The following is a 19303-nucleotide window of genomic DNA, read 5'->3' on the forward strand; positions in this document are numbered from 1 at the left end:
CAAAGCCTTGAAATGCCTGCCCCGAAGCCCAAACCCAAACCTAAACCCAAACCCCGACCACGACCCCACCCCCACACACACCCTTTGGACAACTGTAACGCCCCTCGGGATGATGATTGCGCAGTGGGCGGGGAAGGACGAAGACGCGTCTGAAGATGGGTTGGGGCTGCCGCTGTTGATATTAATGTAGCCCTGTCCGAGTGGCAAATGAATGCCATCAATCAACGCGGAGCGTGCGCATTCACAGTTTGCTTCGAGGACAAATACAAATACGAGCCCAAGCGCAAATATACGAAAACAAACACCAGTACAAGGAATATGAGTGCGCGCATGCGCAGAACGCTATGGTTTTGAAGGAAGGGTCTGCTAACCAAACAAAACAAGCCAACCGGCACTGAGAGAAATCACGGCAGCTAGTAAGGGTATTCAGTTTGTCGGAGTACATCACTAGAAACTTTGAATAGGTTCCACTACAGATTTACGACTGCCTCCGAAAATCTTTAATAAACTTTTCTCATAAACCAAATAACCCCTTAAATGGTGGCTAGCAACTATTGAAGGCTACAAATCTTTGTGTAGAATTGTGTTCCTATTGTTTTGAGATCCACGGGCTGCTTCCTCAGTGGAGTGTCCTGATGACGAGCCACAGGGCCAAGGGCGCAACTTTGCCTTCTCAGCCTGCACTTGACAAATGTGAGAGTGCGAAATGTGCCCTGTTCGGGCGCCATTAATTGTTTCGCTGGAGGAGCGGGACAGCGATTATCGAACGCCATGTTGTCAGAGCTGTCGCTCTCGCTCGCGCCCATTAGGTGACGTCTTAATTGCCAAGACTTCGGCGGCAGCGGGGCGTTATAAATTAAATTTATGTTTTCTATGCAATTTATTACATGGAAAATAACATTTATATAGAGCTCAATGCACAAGGCACCGATTGGAGGCTTGATCGTGCTGACAAGGCTGCGCCACGCCCCTCTGCGGTTGAGCTTTTGATGATGTTGGCCCGGCCAAGGCAGCCGGCTTCATTTTCCGATCTAGCCATGTGAGCGAGCAGCCCTCCGCCCCGTATCCCCCCTCCCCCCACTCCATACCCCGCGAGATCTCCCCGATCTGGTCTGCCCACCCGAAGTCGATTCCACTGGAGATAAGCCATGGTCGGGCGTCAGCTTTCCGCTTTTTGGCCGGCTTCCTGCAGCTGAGGCTCTGATTTAATTTGGGCTCCTTCTGGTCTGGCTGCAGCTTTTACCCAAGCGGGTCAACTCGAAGGTTCAGCAAATGTCCCAAATTTGTTTGGCTTCGTTGTTGCCGCTTGCCATTCGTTAACTGATCTGCCGTTGTCAATATATTTTATGTTGCCTTCGATTATTTTCTGGGGGCTATGCGGAGCCAAGTACGTGGGTTTCTTGAGAAATGCTGCACTATCTACAGCTGGGTAAATATTACAGGCTTCGCTAACTAATTATAAAGAAATTAAATAAAATATATCTATGGTTTTAAGCCTCAATTAAAAAACTTTGTAGGTAAGGCAGCTTAAGAGATAAACCTTAAGGAAAATACATATTTTCTGTATTCCATATTGTCTAACATAAACTAAGTAAGAAAAGCAACTGACTCATTAGAGCATTCAAGCCTCGTTCGAAAACCTAACAAATTTTGATTTAACCTTTTTATTGCATTTATCGTCTTTGTGCATCTTGCTACTCTCGTTTTTTCGTGCCCAACAACATGACAGTAAAAACAATAACCATGAAAATAAACCACAAGTCCAATAAAAAATTGCAAGACTAAAAATCGAATCATAAAGCATTTTGACATTGTTACAAGTCAGCGGGAGGTATTTCACTTTTAACCTTTCGCTTGACTTTTCCGCAGGCCAGACAAAACGAAAATCAATAAATAAATAAGAAAACACAAGGCATACATATAAAGGGGTAACTTTTGGATGCCAAATAGTTGTAGGTATACCAAATAGCCTTAATTTGCTGCCGCATTTCGACTGCGACTGCAACTGTGCGTGAGCCGTAGGCAGTCGGCTGCTGGGTACAGTGCGCGACATCTGTGCAATGCCAGTGCTCTGTGCACTTGCCGGTGATTTATAGGGAGCGTGTGTGGCTGTAGCATGTGAAAAATGAATACGAGATTTATAACATCAGCCTAATTGAATGTTTGATCCTGGGCATAAATAACCAAATTAATGAAAATGATTTTTAATAAATTTCTCAATTGCATGTCTACCTACCCCTGGATCCCTATTTGTGGGTTCGGACCTCGTTCCACCGCAGAACTTCGACTGGGCACGCTGCGAACTCGACGATATCCTGCTGGGAATGAGTAATGTTTCTCTATTAGCCGCTGCATCACTCCGACTAATGGAGGAGCACTGGGTGCACTTGGTGCGCTGGGTGCACTTGGTGCACTTGGAGCACTGGGCACCATCGAGCAGTGGCTATGCACTGGACAAACAGCCGCCTTCGATGTGTCATTCACCCGCTTAATTATGAAGAAATGCATCCCTTTTTGCGATAATTAATGGCGCCATTCGCTGGTCGGCAGCATTTTCGTTGGTTTTAGCTCAATTCGCGGATAATTGGGGCTGCAACATTGTATCCATGTCCAGAAGGTTCCCGCTTGTCGTTCCCATTTCCCCATGCGCTTTTGATTTCCCGCGAATCTGATCACCCGATCGTTTGGCATTGGCATTGCGGCGCATATTTGGTGGCATGCCCCGCTTGACAACTTCAATTAACGATTGCCGAGTGCGTGTAATTAGCGCATTTCAGTCACCAAAATCCTCGTTCTCTTTGGACCGTTTACCGATGATGAAACGAAATACACGAATTTTGCGGTTTTGGCATACTTTTGTCAGATATACTTGTATATGTACATCCCAGCCTCCACCTCCTCAATCGCCAGGCGAAGCAAGCTTGTCCAGCTCGTCCAGCTTGTCCCTCAGCGAATTTGGGCAGTCGGGAGTATCGAGATATCAATCGGTAATGAGGAAATGGAAGCCGTTTGTCTTCGCCTTCACTCGCGAATGAGTTATGTATGTGGAGGTATGTATGCCTTTGTTGTCCAGTTCCCCCAACAGGAAAACAACAATAAATGTCACTGGCTAGGCAAAGCGTCTCTGCCTGGAATATCTAATGTCATAATGGGCATGTTTTGACTTCATCTTGAGGAGTAGTTCCTATTGGACATACCTCTTGAAATTTGCCAAGGGAATACTAGACAGCTTTCGCCACATCATCAGATTTTGGACACAAATATCAAAGGCATAAATAGCTTCTTTTTTATACCGATACACGTTGATTAAATGCCTAACCACAACTTAAAGTTCATGAGTTCAGTCACACGTACTCCTCGTTTTTTAAGAGGTATCTAGGTGGCCAGACAAGCAGAACAGATATCCAATCAGGCATACCCACTTGTAGCTCATTCAACCCACTGACAACTAATGAATTGTTGAGTTTTGAGGAGAAAAATACATAAATCAGCCAGCGGCAAAGGAAAACAATTCAAAATATGCGGCACCTGCCACAAGGCACTCATTCATTCCTCGTAGACCCCACCTGCGATGGCCGAAAAGCGAAATAAATTGAAATGCATCCCTCGTTGCCCCGACATGACGACAATTTGTCTGCGATAATCCCGATGGAGGGACACTAATGACGCACCTCTCGAATTTATAGTTCCGGCGGTAGTTGCGTTGATACAGGGCTGGAAAACCCCTATGGCGGATTCCGAAAGTAAAAGTGTGCAGTCTCTATAAGAGGTGGAAAGAACACCAGAGGAGCTGACAACAATGGCAGCGATTTTTTTCTTTCTGAGGGGGGCGGCAACGATCATGGCTGCTCGGCTTGGGGGCAATCAAAAGCACATCACGATTGCGAGGTTGAAATTGAAGCCGCCTCTGTGTGTAAGCTCCCGGCCACGCCTCCTCCGCCCCTTTGGCTGATACACGCAAAGTAAAGTACTGATAGCTTATAAAACCAAAATATTGTTAGTCCTGCAAGTTTATCTACAATAGTTGCTGAAACAGTAAAAACAATATTATTAAGGATGATTCTGGCTTGGGTAATTGTTAAATGAAACTGTCTAAACATGTGTTTAGACATGATAAGTAGACAATCTATAAATATGTTCTATTTATCATGTCTAAACACATGTTTAGACAGAAACTAAATATCATTTGTGTTTGTTACTAACCCAATTGCTTTGTACCATTTCTGCCCTAACATTTTTGCAATAAATTATGAACTACCCACTGCTTGTTCCAGTGTAGACAGCATTGTCTTTATCTCGCCCGACTCTTCACTCGGATAAACTGTTGCCAAATCTCGAAGTTGGTCAGCGGGTAGCATTTACACGCCGCTCGCGACAGCATCATGCGAATTTAATTGAATAAGGTTTTGTAAGAGTTTTGTAATTGCGCCGGCAGATTAAGAAAACGAATGCAGATAGCAGCCAGCTCGTAGTATTCCCCGCTGCACTGATACGAGCCGCGCTTCGATGGTTTCATGTCTGGCCAGGAGCCATAATTGAGATGCTTTTGAGGCGATAATAAATTATGAAGGCAGAAAATGAAACGAAACACAAAGCGAGGTAAAACGAAACGAAAGCAAAATAAAGCGCCAAAAGCCGGGCCAAGAAAGTAAAATGTCGGCCGACCAGATGAGTGGAGTGGAGTTGTGAGGAGGGGAGAGAAGATGAGAGGTGAGTGGACCCTATCGTTCGTGTGGGCAGGGAGAAGCCAGGGCAAAGACGATTAGGCCAGGGATTAGGCCAAGTCTGCAGGCCATAAATTATACATTGTAGTCTTCGATTCGGGCCAAAAGCTAACGGTACCGAGCCCGCCAAACGGTTAGACGGACCTAAAAAAAAAGGGAAATCGAAAGTGCATCGAACCCGCTAAAGGATTAGTCTGGCAACCAGAATGGCAGGTTGTCGGAGGCGGAGCTCCTTAAAGATCGGTAAAGTATAGTCTTTTAATTGAATGCTTACGCTGGAATGCCGAACTTATCGCTAAACAGAGCTATATGCCATATGCCATATGCATATGGACAAAGCGACCCATTAATCACGGAATCAGACTTGAATGTAAATTAGCTCGACTGATTTATTTCCTTCGAATGAGAAGCGAAGAACCTAAGAATGAATTTTGGCCAAAACCAAATTTACATATTTTAAGCTTGTAAGCTAAGCTTTTTGCAAATTAGTTGGGCCAAACACAAAATGTATTCTATTTTGATCACAATGTCCTATTTTCAGACAAGCTTCGACTTACCTATAGGATTTTACAACTAGAATATGAATTTTATTACTAATATGAGCATACCTTACTCTGAAAGGAACACAAAAGGAACAGTAAAAGTAAAATTTCAAGCTATTTACATAATTTCCCAGCAAACATCTCTTTGACGGACCTCGTAACAAAATTTCGCTTTTCCGTCGATTTCGCAATTGAAATCGTTTTGTTCGGCAAAAAGTAATTGAGAACTGTCATGCAATCTGATATGATTGCAAATGCGAAGTGCACATAAATTCGTTGGGACTGTCCTCGGCTTCGGTTTCGGTTTCAGCCGGATTGGATTGGACCCCGGCTCGGGACTCGGCATTTGAGTGTTTCAGCCTGGCTTGGCATTTAGTAGACAATTAGCGGCATTGCGTGTCCAGCGCTCCAAGGGGGCTGTCGGCTGGAGCAGCTCCTAAAAACCTGAGACTCGTGAGTAAGCCACTTCCTAATGGTCACTCGCTGCAGGGCAGCAGCAGTTAGGGCCCGGCCAATTGGCTCATGCCCTGCTTGGGCCATGGCTATGGTCCACCCCATTTCCTGGTTGCAACGGCTAGGATCAGGATCCCAACTAATGCAGTGCGGCTTAACTGGCTTATTTACAGCAGATGAGAAAAGATATTAAGCAAGTTTTATAGTCGCAGACCCTTCGGTTAGTATGTAAAATAACTCATTTGGAAATGCAGTGCAGCAGTAAAAATATCAAATATTTTCCGTAATGTCTGCCAAGTTTAAGCAATATTTTCTTATACGCTGATTTGCCGATTTTATTTGTCTTACAATCCTATGACCATCCTTAAAAGGTAAATACTAATACGTTTTTTAGGCAACCAGCAATAAATGCCAACAGTAAATTGTTTAATGTAATACAACTTTTTTAAACCTCATCTGATTAGGTCAACAAAACATGTTTACATTTTTAACGGGCCACTTTAATGTTTATAGTTTTATTACAATCTATTGCTATGCTATTTTTAGCTTTTTAAATGTACGTGTTTGTTTTGGACACCAATAAATTGGCACCACTAATAAAAGCACGAGCATAGACCGCGCCGTGACTCATAAAACCGCGCTCGAGTAGAGCTCGTTGGCGAGGGGGTGTGGCGGTACGAGGGGGCGGGAATGGGGCACACAACAAAAGAGAACATCGATTTGTGGCAGCGCCTGCGCAAAGCGTGAAATTTATGCGACCCACACGCAGCGCCACTCACGACCGCTGCAAACGTTCACCAATCGGGAGACTGAAGACTCCACACTGAAGACTCGACTCTGAAGACTGAAGATCGCGGAGCGGAGACTGCAGACGAAGATGAAGATGAAGATGGCGAAGAAGACCAAGACGAAGCTGTTGAGGAGCAGCCGGCGAATTTCATTTCTTGCAATAAATCCATGACTGATTTATGTACTGCACAATCGTTACAAATCACAAACGTTTACGTTTACTGAATGGAAGTCCGTCTGCAGCTTTGTCTGCTTGCTGGTTTGGAGTACACTGGGAAAAATTATATTTTTAAGTAACTAATACCAAAAAAAAAACGTCATAGGTATAAGCAATGTAAGTAGTGCATTTTGATAATATTAGATTAAATTTATTAATGGCAATAGTTGTTGAATATCTGTTTGCGACATCATAAACGCGAATTCGTTCAGTGCACCCGTGACGCAGTGCATCTGCCGGAAAAAAGTGAGGAGGGAGGAGAGTAAAAAGTAACAGTGGCTCCACTCACGTGCTGGCCTTCAGCTTCAATCAGCCCAACATCACTCGCCACGAAGTTCGAATTGCATTTGAATTAATTAAAACTCTCGACGCAGACACGAATCCGCTAGCGCTCAGCGAGAATTTGTCAACTGAACAAGGCTCAGACTTTATACACATAAACTTAGACATACTCGCATGGTTGTGTACATACACGGGGTGTCTGGCCCTACACATGTACCACTTTATCGATCCGAGAACAATTGAAAGTTCAGCGAAAAGCAACAGCAGCCCACAAGTGACGTAAACAAAATCGATCAGCGAAATCAGCAGCAGCAAGTAAATAAAAACACAAAGAACAAAGCTCCTCGATTAGGTGCAGAGTGCAATGGCAACCATGGAATGGGTATGGCTATGGATAGGGACATTTGCATACTCGGCACTCAAAGAGCCAGGGAAGCGGTCGGAAATCGCTGATAGTGGTGCCAACTGTTTGGCGACAACCAGCGATTTGCTATTCCAAATGATGATCACTGCTATAAGAACAGCGTCTTCAAGTACTAAGCTTGGTTATTGAAAAGTTCGAAAATGTTTCGATTTTCAAAGAGGTATTTATAGCATTGCATTAGTTAGTAAAGAATATATTAAGTAAATAACTTATACCGACTATTACCATTCATACCATAATGCCCAACTCAAAGAAACCTTCAGGTTTTTTGAAATTTGGCCAACTCCATAACCAAATTGGCAGCACTGAACGCCACGCTGCGTTCGAAGTTGTTATTGCTGTTCTACCTCCGCTGGCCACTTAAGTTGACGTCGCGATGCGCTGCTTGATTCCTCTGATCCTCGCTGGCTGGGAGAGGTGCCCAGAGGCGCATGCCTGTCCGCTGGAGGGGGGTGGGTGCTGAATGGGGGGAAAGGCGCGGGGCTGGGGCAAAAGTATGACTAAATGCATGCAAGTTATTTAAATGAGACATTTTCAGGGGCCACGGCCAGGCGACGGCATGCGAACAGATCCGTTTCTGACCACCGCTTTTTGGCTGTCGCGCGATGCTCTACCAGAGGGTATTCCGAATTCGAGCAGCACCTTATACATTAACTTTCGTCCATAAATGAAATAATTATAGTTCCTTAACTACAGCAAGGCCCACACAAGATGGAAAGATACAAATGGCAATCTTTGGTTCCGATTGTTTGGGTGCTGATTAAATCCGTTGTAATAAAATGTTTATTTTAGTAAGAGTATTTCCCCAGCGACTTGCAGCGATTGCATCCTTTCTGGACTCTACGCAATATCTCGCAGCTGGGCCAAAAGCAATGCGAACTATTTATGTACATTTCGCTGTGGCGGCTGTCACTTTTGGGTGGCTGCTTTCACGATCACAGTTCAGTCGCAGTCGCAGTCAGAGTCACTTTAAGAGTCACGGGGGACTGAAAGGCCGTGCTAATTGTGTCGCTAGTGTCAGATTTATGTGGCCCGATCAATCGGTAATATATGCCTCGGCGATCGGAACACCCAGATGGCTAGCTAGGGAGTTGGCGACGGGGGGAGAGTCGGGTATCAAATTATAATTCAATTTACGAAACGACAAGCGACCACCGTGATGGCCCCCTAAACACATTCCTAGCCAGTTGTCGGACGACGAGATTGGCTCATAAATTGTCCAAATTAATTCATAGTGGCACCAATGGCGACACCTACTCGTTGTCACCGTTACACCTCGACCATCTCCATCTCTTCAGTACCGGAGCTCCCCAGCTCCACGGCGACTTTGTCAACTGGAATGGAAACGGGCAATCGGCATGGGAGAATGGTTACTTGGTTCGTTAGTCATAAATTTATTGGCTTTATTGAAACATCAATTTGGACACCATGGCGGACGACACCCGACCAGTTCAAAGTTACCCGATCCAATTGTGTTCCCCGGGAGGAGATAGAGATATGGCGATGGTAATGGAGCCGGAGTTGCGGAGCTGATGCGATGAGGTCTGGACTGGAGGGGGAGGGGGGAACGTCAAGGTGGTCCATTGGTGGGACCAACAGCAGTGGCTCCTCAGTTTCGGTTTTGTTTTTTATTCTCCAGCGCCTAGAACAGGTTTACTCTTCTGGCGGATCGCCGGCTTTTGCGGATTCCGATTCGGAGCCTCGATGCCAGCCAATCGCTCGCGCCTGCGCTGTTAATTTCCAACAATTTTACAGCTAGTTATGCAAATGCCCGGCCGTTTCTTTTTCGTTTGGAAAGTCGCTAGCTCGAGGCGGGCATTATGCCGATTCGGCTGGATGATCTCATGGCCGCGGACCGAAGAGGCGGGTCAATGGGAACGCTCAGAGTTGCCAAAGTACGATTTATGCTGCTCGATATCTAAATAAAGCCTGGCCGATCTGGGGAATTCTGAGCCATTAACGACCTGTCAATGAAGTATTAATACGAATGAACTGTGTGTAATCGTCTAGAAATGTGCAAATGTGTGTAAACTAAAAATAATAATGTATAATATAATAATGTATAATAATTATTTACGATAACCAACGATTTCAACGACATCTTTATCCGTTTTCTTGTATGTTAAGAATAACATTCGAAATTTTGGCTTAGACTGATATCATTAGTTGTAAAATTTGAATCCTTACAACAGAAAATAAGATTTATATATAAAAATAAGATGTATATAAACTAATTCTTGCATTATCCTTGTTATTTATTTTGATTTGTTAGCCTTTATATACACAGCCTATACCACAATTTTACAAGGGTTTGCGTCTTGACTAACAGCTATTAAAGCAACAAAGGAATGTAAATTTTATGTAAGCATTAAATTGTAGGGATTCCTTGTAAATGAAAATGTAGAAAATATGAAACCGTTAAGGATATTTTAAGATATAGGAAATTTCATTAAGAAATTAATGAATATCAAATAAGATAGCAATATTAATCCTACCTTACTTTATTGGACCACCCGTTAAGCTGAACTTATTTTTAAAAAACTCATAAAATCAAAAAAAAAAACGTAACTTTACAACTTATAGCACAACAACTTATATAACGCCATAAAAATGTTTTTGCACAGCCGAAAATAAAAAGGACCAAAATATGTAGCATAGCAATAACCTCAATCAATCCTGCGTGCAAGAGATTACAGTTCATAAAAGTTTACATCGAGATAACAGAGTCCCGTGTACGAAGTCCTGCGGGGAAGAAGTGGGTGGGTCCTGTTCCCACAGGACCCCCGCTATAAACAGTCGAAACTCAACAGGTTTAAGCTCAGTTGGCTGTGGGCGCTCCTCGCATTCAATCGCGGAAACCGAAGGGGAAAATACGGCAAATACGGAGAAAACTCCCACGTACGGAAAACTCACATTGCGGGACCTAACGACACATTCCTCCTACTTGTCGCTAATAGATAATTGAATTTTTTTCATTGTCGTGTGTGAATTTAATGCGCGGCATTGTGCAATAAAAATTAAAGAAACTTTTTATGTGCGTGCTGGGCGATTGATTGGCGATTGAATCTGCCGGAAATAGCACATAAAGCCCCCCAATACGTTACAGATGTGGAATATAGTATTTCATTTCACATGTCTTTGAGTTTCTTTTTTTAATTATTTCCGAGTGTGTAGGCAATTAAAACTTTAATCAATAAATGTGCTCATGATAAGTGTGGAAAGTCAACCAACCATCGGACATTGCGACAACAGAAACAACAAGGGACAAAGGATGTGTGTCCACATAGATACAAAAACTCGAGCCATCGCGCAAATTGTTTACTTTGGCGCTACACTGGACGAAAACCCTTGATCCGCCCGGGGAGCAGCAATCAAATGTGCTTTCAATTAAACTCAAAGCCCCCAACCCCTTTGCTAAACTCCCACCCTTCACGCTTCGGTCCGCAACGCTTGGTTGCTTGACTGCTCATCCATCAAATTTGTCGTCCTCCGTCGTCCTGACGTCCTGACGTTCTGACGTCCTGACATTTGTTTGGCGGCCAGCAAATGGGCGGCAACGGGGTGGGGGCGTGGTCCGGCCCCCCATATGTGCTTATATGCCATTCTTTGCAATTATTCTACGAGCCCTCCTCATTACGGCCCCATTGAAACTCAACAAGTGTTGCCGGAGTGAAACTATCAGATACAAATTGAACACGCAACAATTATGTACAGTCCCAGTGACATTTGCTCTTCTTATACACTGCGAAAAAAGCCTATCGAAATCTCCTTTTTGTTTTGTTACTTTGCTAACGAAGTGGGCTCATGCAATACGGCATTTAAATTGTTAGTTTGCTTTTCTTAGTTTGAACTACTTTTATAAAGAACTTAAGTGGTCAATTGAATTAGTTCATATTAGACATGATTTAAAATGTAATCAATAAGAAGTTTCTGAAACACATCAAATTACCTCTTGCGCGACATTTTCTCGCAGTGCAGCAATCGGGTTTATGAGGCACTGGCACTACACATCCTCGCCTGAACAATCAGCAATATGCTAAATGGAAAAGCGCACAAGTCCGGCGAGAACCCTGACCCTAGCCCATGCCCAGCGGGCGGCAGTAGGATGCCGACCCCCAGCGTTAAGATCGACATCAGCAGTTGCCAATCGAACCGAGCGATGGAAGCGCGAACGGCGCCCGATGTGAATGATGTGAACCCATCGGGGGAGGGTGGCCTGCTCCTGGTGCCCACACATCACAATCTGCAGCTCGATAAAATTTCCGTGCGCTCGATTAGTTCCGAGGATATATCGAATGGGGGCAGTGGAAGATGTTGCAATGCCGCCGCCCGTAACCCGGCCATAAAAACGGGTCGGCGCCTGCAGCTGATGCAGGTGAGTTTTACCATGGGCACCACTAGACGCCTCTGCAGGTGCGAGGAACACACTTATCCAAAGCAGCATAAATTAGCGCCAGCGCATGCATCTTAATTAGAACGACTGGTCAGAGTCACGTGCCTGGGAAGCCACCGAGTGCTTCTAATGAATGCCGCGATTAGCGGGCCACACGATAAAGACTAATCACGCCTCCTGTACCGCCTTTGCCCACTTTGCCATTCATTGGCTTTGCCTCGACCGCTGGGAATCAGCTTCAGATAAAGCCGAGATTGGTCCGCACTCTTTCTCCGCAGAACACATATTGATGGCAAATGAAAATATATGGCACAGTGGGTCAAGGGTGCTAGTCCCTGTAGGGATTTCCATTTCCTATGTATCACAAGATGTATCCACAATCAATGGCCTTATTTGCATATAATACATTGGTTACTAGGAATAGCATTGCTTCACTTCCCTAATAGAAGTTCCCTTAACTAAAAGGGAAAGCTTGGTTTTATCGTAAACATGCCTCCTTATTAAAACGTTTGAAATGACTAATTTAAGCTAACAATTTCCAAACTCACTGGCCCACTGTAAGCGAAAGTTCACTCATTGACATGCGAATCCATTTCCAGATGATAATACTACCATTTATACCAATACTGGCATTGATTGTGCAAACATCGGTGACACTGCAAGAGATCCTGGAATACCGTTCCGCTGTGGCCGACATCGAGACACAGGTGAGCATGTGGTTGGTTCAGTGGGTGGGTGGCTGCGTCGATGAAAAGAAGCAAACAAAAGCGAAGGCGACCCGGAAATTGTTTCTTTGAGGCGTAATTATAATTTATTACAGCGATTCAATCAAACGCCAAGTATGTAGATAATAGGGGGAAATTATGCCCAGTTTGTTCAATGTTCACTTGACCATCAAGGGAAACCTTGAAATGGTTTGTTTGCGCAGGTAAGTGCCGTGGAAGTCCTTGTGCAGGGTTCCGGAGCACGAGCCCGTCGCCAGGCACTCAGCTAAGTCCTTCCGCCCACTTTCCCCATCGCCCACTTCATCCATCCATAATGCAAATGCGAAGACTTTGCAGAGAAATATGAAAGCGAGAACGGAAAGTATTGGACGTACTTACATATATGGCCCAAGGGGGATGAGGCGGTGGAGGCCAAAGTGAATTGATAAGGACGCAATGCCAACTATGCAGCGACAGTCGCCAGTGCAGGATGGGAGTTGGAAGGCGATGGAAAGCGATGGAAAGCAATGGAGTGCGCAAAATGAGGAGGGTGGAGGAATGTGGGTGGTTTATGGAGGTAGTCCTTGAACGGGGTCACGTACTTAGAATGCAAAACACACTATAAACAAATAAAAAAAAAGTAACGGAGTCATCGAAAAACTCATTTCAATACCCAGATAAGAAAATTACTCTGATTCTACATTTAAGCTACTTTCAAAAGAATCTGCTACTTAAGATTCATTATCTTCACCAGCTTAATTCAGTCTTTAAAATTACTTTTGATAAGATAACTGGGATTTCATAGATATTTATTGCGGTCTACTGCCCATTACACACTAATTTATATTTGAACATATCTAATACTCTGAAACATTTTCTAAGTTGCACATATGTAATTTTGAGTTGCGAGGGTTTTAAAATGAAATCATTACTTTATTAATTAATAACAATTGTTTGAATACCGATTATAATGTATTCTTAATAACTTTATGAGGAGCAGCACCCCTTAAAAATCAAACACATGTTGTATCCAAAGCTGCCTTAAGCGGGTATCTTGGCTTCGAAGAAAGCATTGGTATTGAGACAAAGCTGGGTCTTGAAGATTTGAAGAGGAGCCTGGCAGATGTGGGGTGCCCATTGGGTGCAGGGCTTTACCGTGAGGCGGTGTACACTCAATATGGCTTCTTCGGGAGTCATGGTGACGTTTGCCATCAGCGTAAGACAATCGCCGGTGGTGCGAGTGGGTTGACCGGCACTCCAGGGAAGGTAGAGAGCCTTCTCCCCAGTGCTCTGCCAGTAGTAATCGGAAGTTCCGCCCAGATTGTTGCCGGATGTCCAGAACTCTGGCTGGTAAGGTGCAATGATCGGCAGCCATTTGTTGATTTCATTGAACTCCGTTGGATTGCTAATGCTCAGAAGTCCGGCGTTAAGTGATCGACAGTGGCGGTCCGACTCGTAGAAGTTCTTCCAACTGCCATCCACGAGGAGACACTTATCCGCCACCTGGGTGAAGTTGGTGGGACAAACGGCAATGGTTTCCTCGCTGGCCACCAGATAAAGTTGGCCAAAGGCCAGACTGACCAGTGCAAAGCTAACTAAGTTGGTCGACAACATCTTGAGCAACTGACCCACAGCTGGCCACTCGAACTCTTTTATATGGTTAACCAGCTGGGGCAGCGATAAGTCAGATTTTTGATAAGGACTCGTAAAATATTCGCGTGGCTGAGTTATCATTTTGTTATCTATCGCACTAAGGTGTCGTAGTAGTATAAACCCACAGTCGCTTGACTAAAGGGGATAATTATATTCTTATGGAGAGTTCCCTTGTTCAAAGGGATTCCCCAAATGCTGGCAGTGATTATAAAATCTGTCAAATGGTTTCTGACACATTTGTTTGTATTCTTTTCCTAAAAGTAATTAATTTGTTTATCAACACTTTTGCAATTAACATGATAGTGTAAAAAAATATTTTGCCATAAACAAGCAAAGGAAAGATAACATATCATTTAACTCTTTGTAGTCTCTTTTTCTAATATTTTTATACAATGTAATCTCCTTAGCTTACATGACGAAAATAACTTAAAACAAGATAGAAGATAGAGTTCCCCGACTACCAGATACCCGTTACTCAGCTAGCAAACGAGAAATTTCAACATTTTCTGGAATATCGGTAGAAATTGGGAAAAAAGTAATACAATGAAAAAAAAACATTTTTTAAAAGTCCGGACGTGACAGTTTTGGGCGGTTTGTGGGTAATAGAGTGGGCGTGGCAAAACAATTTTTGACAAGCCGATAGAAATTTACAAGTCTAATAAAAAAATATCCAAACATTTTATTAAAATGTGGGCGGGGCAGTTTTGGGCGGTTTGTGGGTTTGTGGTCGCGGCAAAAAGTTTTTCTGCAAATCTATAGAAATTTACAAGACTAATAAAAAAGTAAAAAACTAAAAAAAAAAAAAACTTTTTGATGAACTATTGACGAAAGGTTATCTAAAGTTTTATTTCCCAATTTTAAAATTTATATTTTAAAATTATAAACAAAATAATAATAAAAAAAATGCCTTCAGAAACACGAGAACGGTAACAATTTACCTAGACGGGTACCTTGGCCTCGAAGAAAGCATTAGTATTAAGGCAAAGCTGGGTCTTGAAGATTTGCACTGGGGCCTGGCAGATGTGGGGTGCCCATTGGGTGCAGGCCTTCACGGCCAGGCGGTGCTCGCTCATTATGGTCTCTTCGGCAGTCATGGTGACGTTAGCCAGCAGTGTGAGGCAATCGCCGGTGGTGGGAGTGGGTTGGCCGACCCGCCAGGGAAGGTAAGCAGCCTTCTGGCCAATGCTCTGCCAGTAGTAATCGGCAGTTCCGCCCAGCTTATTGCCGGATGTCCATAGCTCCGGCGTATGGGGTGCAACAATTGGCAGCCATTTATTGATGGCATTGAGCTCCGTTGGATTGTCAATGCTCAGAAGTCCGGCGTTAAGGGATTGACAGTGACGATCCGACTCGTAGAAGTTCTTCCATTTACCATCCAAGAGGAGGCACTTGCCCGCCACCTGGACGAAGTTGGTGGGACAAACGGCAATGGTTTCCTCGCTGGCCACTATATTAAGTTGACCAAAGGCCAAACTGGCCAGTGCGAAGCAAACTAACTTGGACGACAACATCTTGAGTAACTGATCAACAGCTGGCCCATGGAACTCTTTTATATGGCTAACCAGCTGGGGGCCAGCGATAAGTCAGGTTTTTGATAAGGGTTTTTAGAACATTGAGCATATGCCTGGTTGAAGTTATCATTTCAGTATCAATTGAATTAAGACGTCGTAAATGGCCTGACTAGAAGGGCATTTTTGGAAGAATCCCCTGTAAAGGTTATTCCCCAAATACTGGCTAGGATGATGAAGTATATAAGCATGCTTATCTGTATTTTAATTAGATATGTTAACAGCGCGAACTATAAACTTTACTTATTACAATCGGTGTAAGGTATAAGGCAGATGGTTTGGAGTCCGACTCTCCCAGAGATTATTCGTGTGTAATTTTGATTTCAGGTAACCATCGCCACTGACTTGGGAAAAGTGGTCACTCGGCTACAATTGGAACGCTCCGAAGTGGCCTTCTACATATTCACCAACGGCAGCAAGCAGCGGTAGGTCTTATTGCGGTTGCGGTTGTGGATTAAACCCTTACTCCTTAAAACAGAGCCAACCTCACATTGAGATTTGCGAATACGGACCACGCCCTGAACAACATGACCACTTGGAGTGAAATCAGTGTTCCCACAGCACCCGACGAGGATGAGGATGATCGGGAGATGATGTTGAATCGTTACGAGTTCCAGAGCCGATTAAACGAATTCAGAGATCGGGTGCGTTTGGAACCGGAGGAGAGCTCCATCACCGAGGTAATGAACTGGTACACATCCATAAATCGTGGATTACTCCACCATCTGAATGAGCAGATCAAAGAAACAGATAACAGCGGCGTCTGGCGGTAAGTACAGTTAGTACTACGAAATCCTTGATAGAATTCAATTCTAAAATAAACTCTTATCAATACTTGTTTGTAAATTCTTACACATTTGTTGCAAAATTTTAAATCTGACAGATACCTAGTAGGGTTCAAGAACCTCCTGAAGAGCATTGAATGCCAGAACATCGCCACCTCCTTTGGTATTAGGTACTATGGACGAGGATCCTTAACAGCTGAGAATTTCGTATCCTATGTGCGTTACGAATTCATGGCCCGTGAGATGATCAATTCCACATTGAACTACGCACCCATGCTTAAGAACATGTACACCAACATCACCAGCACCAAGAAGTTCCATCGCGCCAAACAAATGTGTGTAGGCTGTGTTCATATGTAATCTATGAAATTCCTTTTTGAATGGATTTATTTCACAGGGGCACCACTCTGCTAAAGAATAATCCAAATGTGTCAAATGAGCGCAGTGCCATTGAGTACTATGAGCTGATGAACAACTATACTGATGATCTGAGAATTCTTCAAAAGGCGCTGCGACGTCTGATTAAGTATGGAAACTGTACATTATATTATATTCTTAAGTCCCTTCTTATATTTAAGGGAGTACGTGGACAAGACACTGGTAGAGGCTGACCGAAAGGAGGCAATTGGCATTGCGATTCTGGTTGTGGTGCTCCTGGTGTCGCCGGTTATCATCGTGCTGGTTAAGAATGCCGCTGCCACGATACAGGTTTTTATCTTACCGCTGCTAACTGACTATCTCGTACACATCCTTCTTCAACCCATAGCTTTATGCACTTAATCTGTCCCAGAAGGCCAAGGAGCTGAAGCGGGAGAAGCGGAAAAGCGACTCGCTGCTCTTCCAAATGCTACCACCAAGTGTGGCCATGCAGTTGAAACAGACCCAGCAGGTGAGTCTGCGTGGGAGGGAATTAACCAGGTCTAATTGACTTCCTGACAGGTGCCCGCCGAGCTCTACGAGGCAGTTACCATTTACTTTAGCGACATCGTGGGTTTCACCGAAATAGCTGCGGATTGCACTCCATTGGAGGTAAAATTCCACAACTTTAACAATCATATAATTTTGCTTTTAAGCTTTGTTATATTGGGTATAACTTATTGGCATATAACTTATAGTATATATATAACTTATTATTATATTAATAATGGTAGACCAATTTAAATCACTTTCAGGTGGTGACCTTCTTGAATTCTATTTACCGGGTGTTCGACGAGCGGATAGAGTGCTACGATGTCTATAAGGTTGAGACGATTGGGGACTCATATATGGTGGCATCGGGTCTGCCGGTGAAGAACGGTAATTTATGCAAATTCATCTGTCAGTCTTTCAGTCATTTAACCCCGCCCGCTGGCAATGTCCCGCTGCTTGACTGCCCCAAAAAGATTTGCGCTAATTTAAATTTCATTTGTGGCCATGCGCGTAATTTATGCCATGGAACTTTCCGACCCGCTGCCTCTGCAGGGAACAAGCACATCAGCGAGATAGCAACAATGGCCCTTGATTTGCTGGACGCCTCGTCGGTGTTCCGGATTCCCCGGGCAGGAGATGAGTTCGTTCAAATACGGTGCGGAGTGCACACGGGTCCAGTGGTCGCCGGTATCGTTGGCACCAAGATGCCGCGCTACTGCCTCTTTGGCGACACGGTGAACACGGCCTCGCGGATGGAAAGCACCGGCGAGGCCCAGAAGATACATATCACCGAGGAGATGCACGACTCGCTGCAACAGGTGGGTGGATTCCGCACCGAGCACCGTGGCCTCATCGATGTCAAGGTATTTGCGATTGTTCAAATTTAACATAGCATTCTCACAATCTCACTTTACTCGAGATGTTAACACTACGTATGAGTAATATTTGTATTTCAGTAATATGAATAATGCTCATGCGTACCGATAACCCTTGGTGAAATCGTCATTTAATTCGCCTCTAGTTCGCCTTAGCTATTTGAGCCCATAAACTATTACTTATTTTTTTGCATAGAGTGCATACATTTATAAAACATATGTTTTTGTTGGGGGGACCTGGAAACTATTTCATTTTCAGGGTAAGGGTCTCATGAGCACCTACTGGCTGACCTGCAAGGACGGACCCGTCAGAGCTCGCGAGGAGATCTCGTGGCGGGCGGACATGCAGCCCGTGTTCCTGGACCACCTGAAGCTGCATCCGCCAACCGACTACAAGCTGCCAAAGCGGAAATGAGCAGGGACAAACTGCAAGTTTTCCGGCTAGGCCAAATTAAGGTTATCCCAGAGCCGCGGCCATCAATTCTAGGCGCTTTTCATTTTTAGATGTGCATGCATTAGTGTCCCGCTCTCTTAATCTCTCTCTCTCTCTCTCTCTATCTGTTTCTATGTATCTATGAACTTTTCTTTCTATCATTAAGATAAAGTTACACGGTGCATCAAGTGTAGATACAATATAATTTTTAATTCGCTACAAAGTATATTAACTTAATTACTTCATCTCAAGAAGTGCTACAAATTCACCGTGTACAACAACTTTAAGCGCTTCAATGGCCAATCGTCTTTTTACATGTAATACACAGTGTAAATCACAAGCATGCAGCCAAATACAAACTTATGTTAATAAAAAATCTGCGAGCATCATTGTTACCTTTAATTTTCCAACCAAGGGGATGGGACAGTGTATAATTATTATTTTTATCAAACTCGGTGTTAGTAGTAATACAACAATTTTTTTGAGTGTTGTGAGTTTAATTTAACGGTACAACGATATATATCGAAGCTGGATCAGCTGGAAGTATGGCCG

General features: G+C 44.0%; 3 protein-coding genes across 3 annotated transcripts; 1 reads left to right on the top strand and 2 right to left on the bottom strand.

Annotated features, from left to right (window-relative positions):
- The first annotated feature begins 10249 nt into the window (after positions 1-10249).
- Positions 10250-19135, top strand: LOC6547048. Its single transcript, XM_001974601.2, has 13 exons — positions 10250-10329; positions 11405-11806; positions 12424-12531; positions 16077-16174; positions 16228-16518; positions 16633-16869; positions 16932-17060; positions 17113-17242; positions 17301-17423; positions 17474-17563; positions 17707-17830; positions 17996-18306; positions 18578-19135. The coding sequence occupies exons 2-13, from the start codon at positions 11465-11467 to the stop codon at positions 18731-18733; spliced, it is 2139 nt and encodes a 712-aa protein (XP_001974637.1). The 5' UTR covers positions 10250-10329; positions 11405-11464; the 3' UTR covers positions 18734-19135.
- Positions 13321-14155, bottom strand: LOC6547050 (C-type lectin 37Da). The gene has a single exon (XM_001974603.3). The coding sequence runs from the start codon at positions 14140-14142 to the stop codon at positions 13570-13572; it is 573 nt and encodes a 190-aa protein (XP_001974639.1). The 5' UTR covers positions 14143-14155; the 3' UTR covers positions 13321-13569.
- Positions 15096-15706, bottom strand: LOC6547049 (C-type lectin 37Da). Its single transcript, XM_001974602.3, has one exon. It carries the CDS (start codon positions 15690-15692, stop codon positions 15120-15122), a length of 573 nt encoding a protein of 190 aa, XP_001974638.1. The 5' UTR covers positions 15693-15706; the 3' UTR covers positions 15096-15119.
- Positions 19136-19303: the final 168 nt, after the last annotated feature.

Source organism: Drosophila erecta, unplaced genomic scaffold (assembly GCF_003286155.1).
Source record: "Drosophila erecta strain 14021-0224.00,06,07 unplaced genomic scaffold, DereRS2 tig00000092-arrow-pilon, whole genome shotgun sequence".
NCBI lineage: Eukaryota > Metazoa > Arthropoda > Insecta > Diptera > Drosophilidae > Drosophila > Drosophila erecta.

What these genes read in the sequence shown, in the direction of transcription:
- LOC6547049 (XM_001974602.3), bottom strand. Translation starts at nt 15,692, where the DNA reads ATGTTGTCGTCCAAGTTAGTTTGCTTCGCACTGGCCAGTTTGGCCTTT.
- LOC6547050 (XM_001974603.3), bottom strand. Translation starts at nt 14,142, where the DNA reads ATGTTGTCGACCAACTTAGTTAGCTTTGCACTGGTCAGTCTGGCCTTT.
- LOC6547048 (XM_001974601.2), top strand. Translation starts at nt 11,465, where the DNA reads ATGCTAAATGGAAAAGCGCACAAGTCCGGCGAGAACCCTGACCCTAGC. An exon ending in GGCGCCTGCAGCTGATGCAG is followed by an intron (nt 11,807 to 12,423) that starts GTGAGTTTTACC and finishes ATCCATTTCCAG; the next exon opens with ATGATAATACTACCATTTAT. An exon ending in GATAACAGCGGCGTCTGGCG is followed by an intron (nt 16,519 to 16,632) that starts GTAAGTACAGTT and finishes TAAATCTGACAG; the next exon opens with ATACCTAGTAGGGTTCAAGA.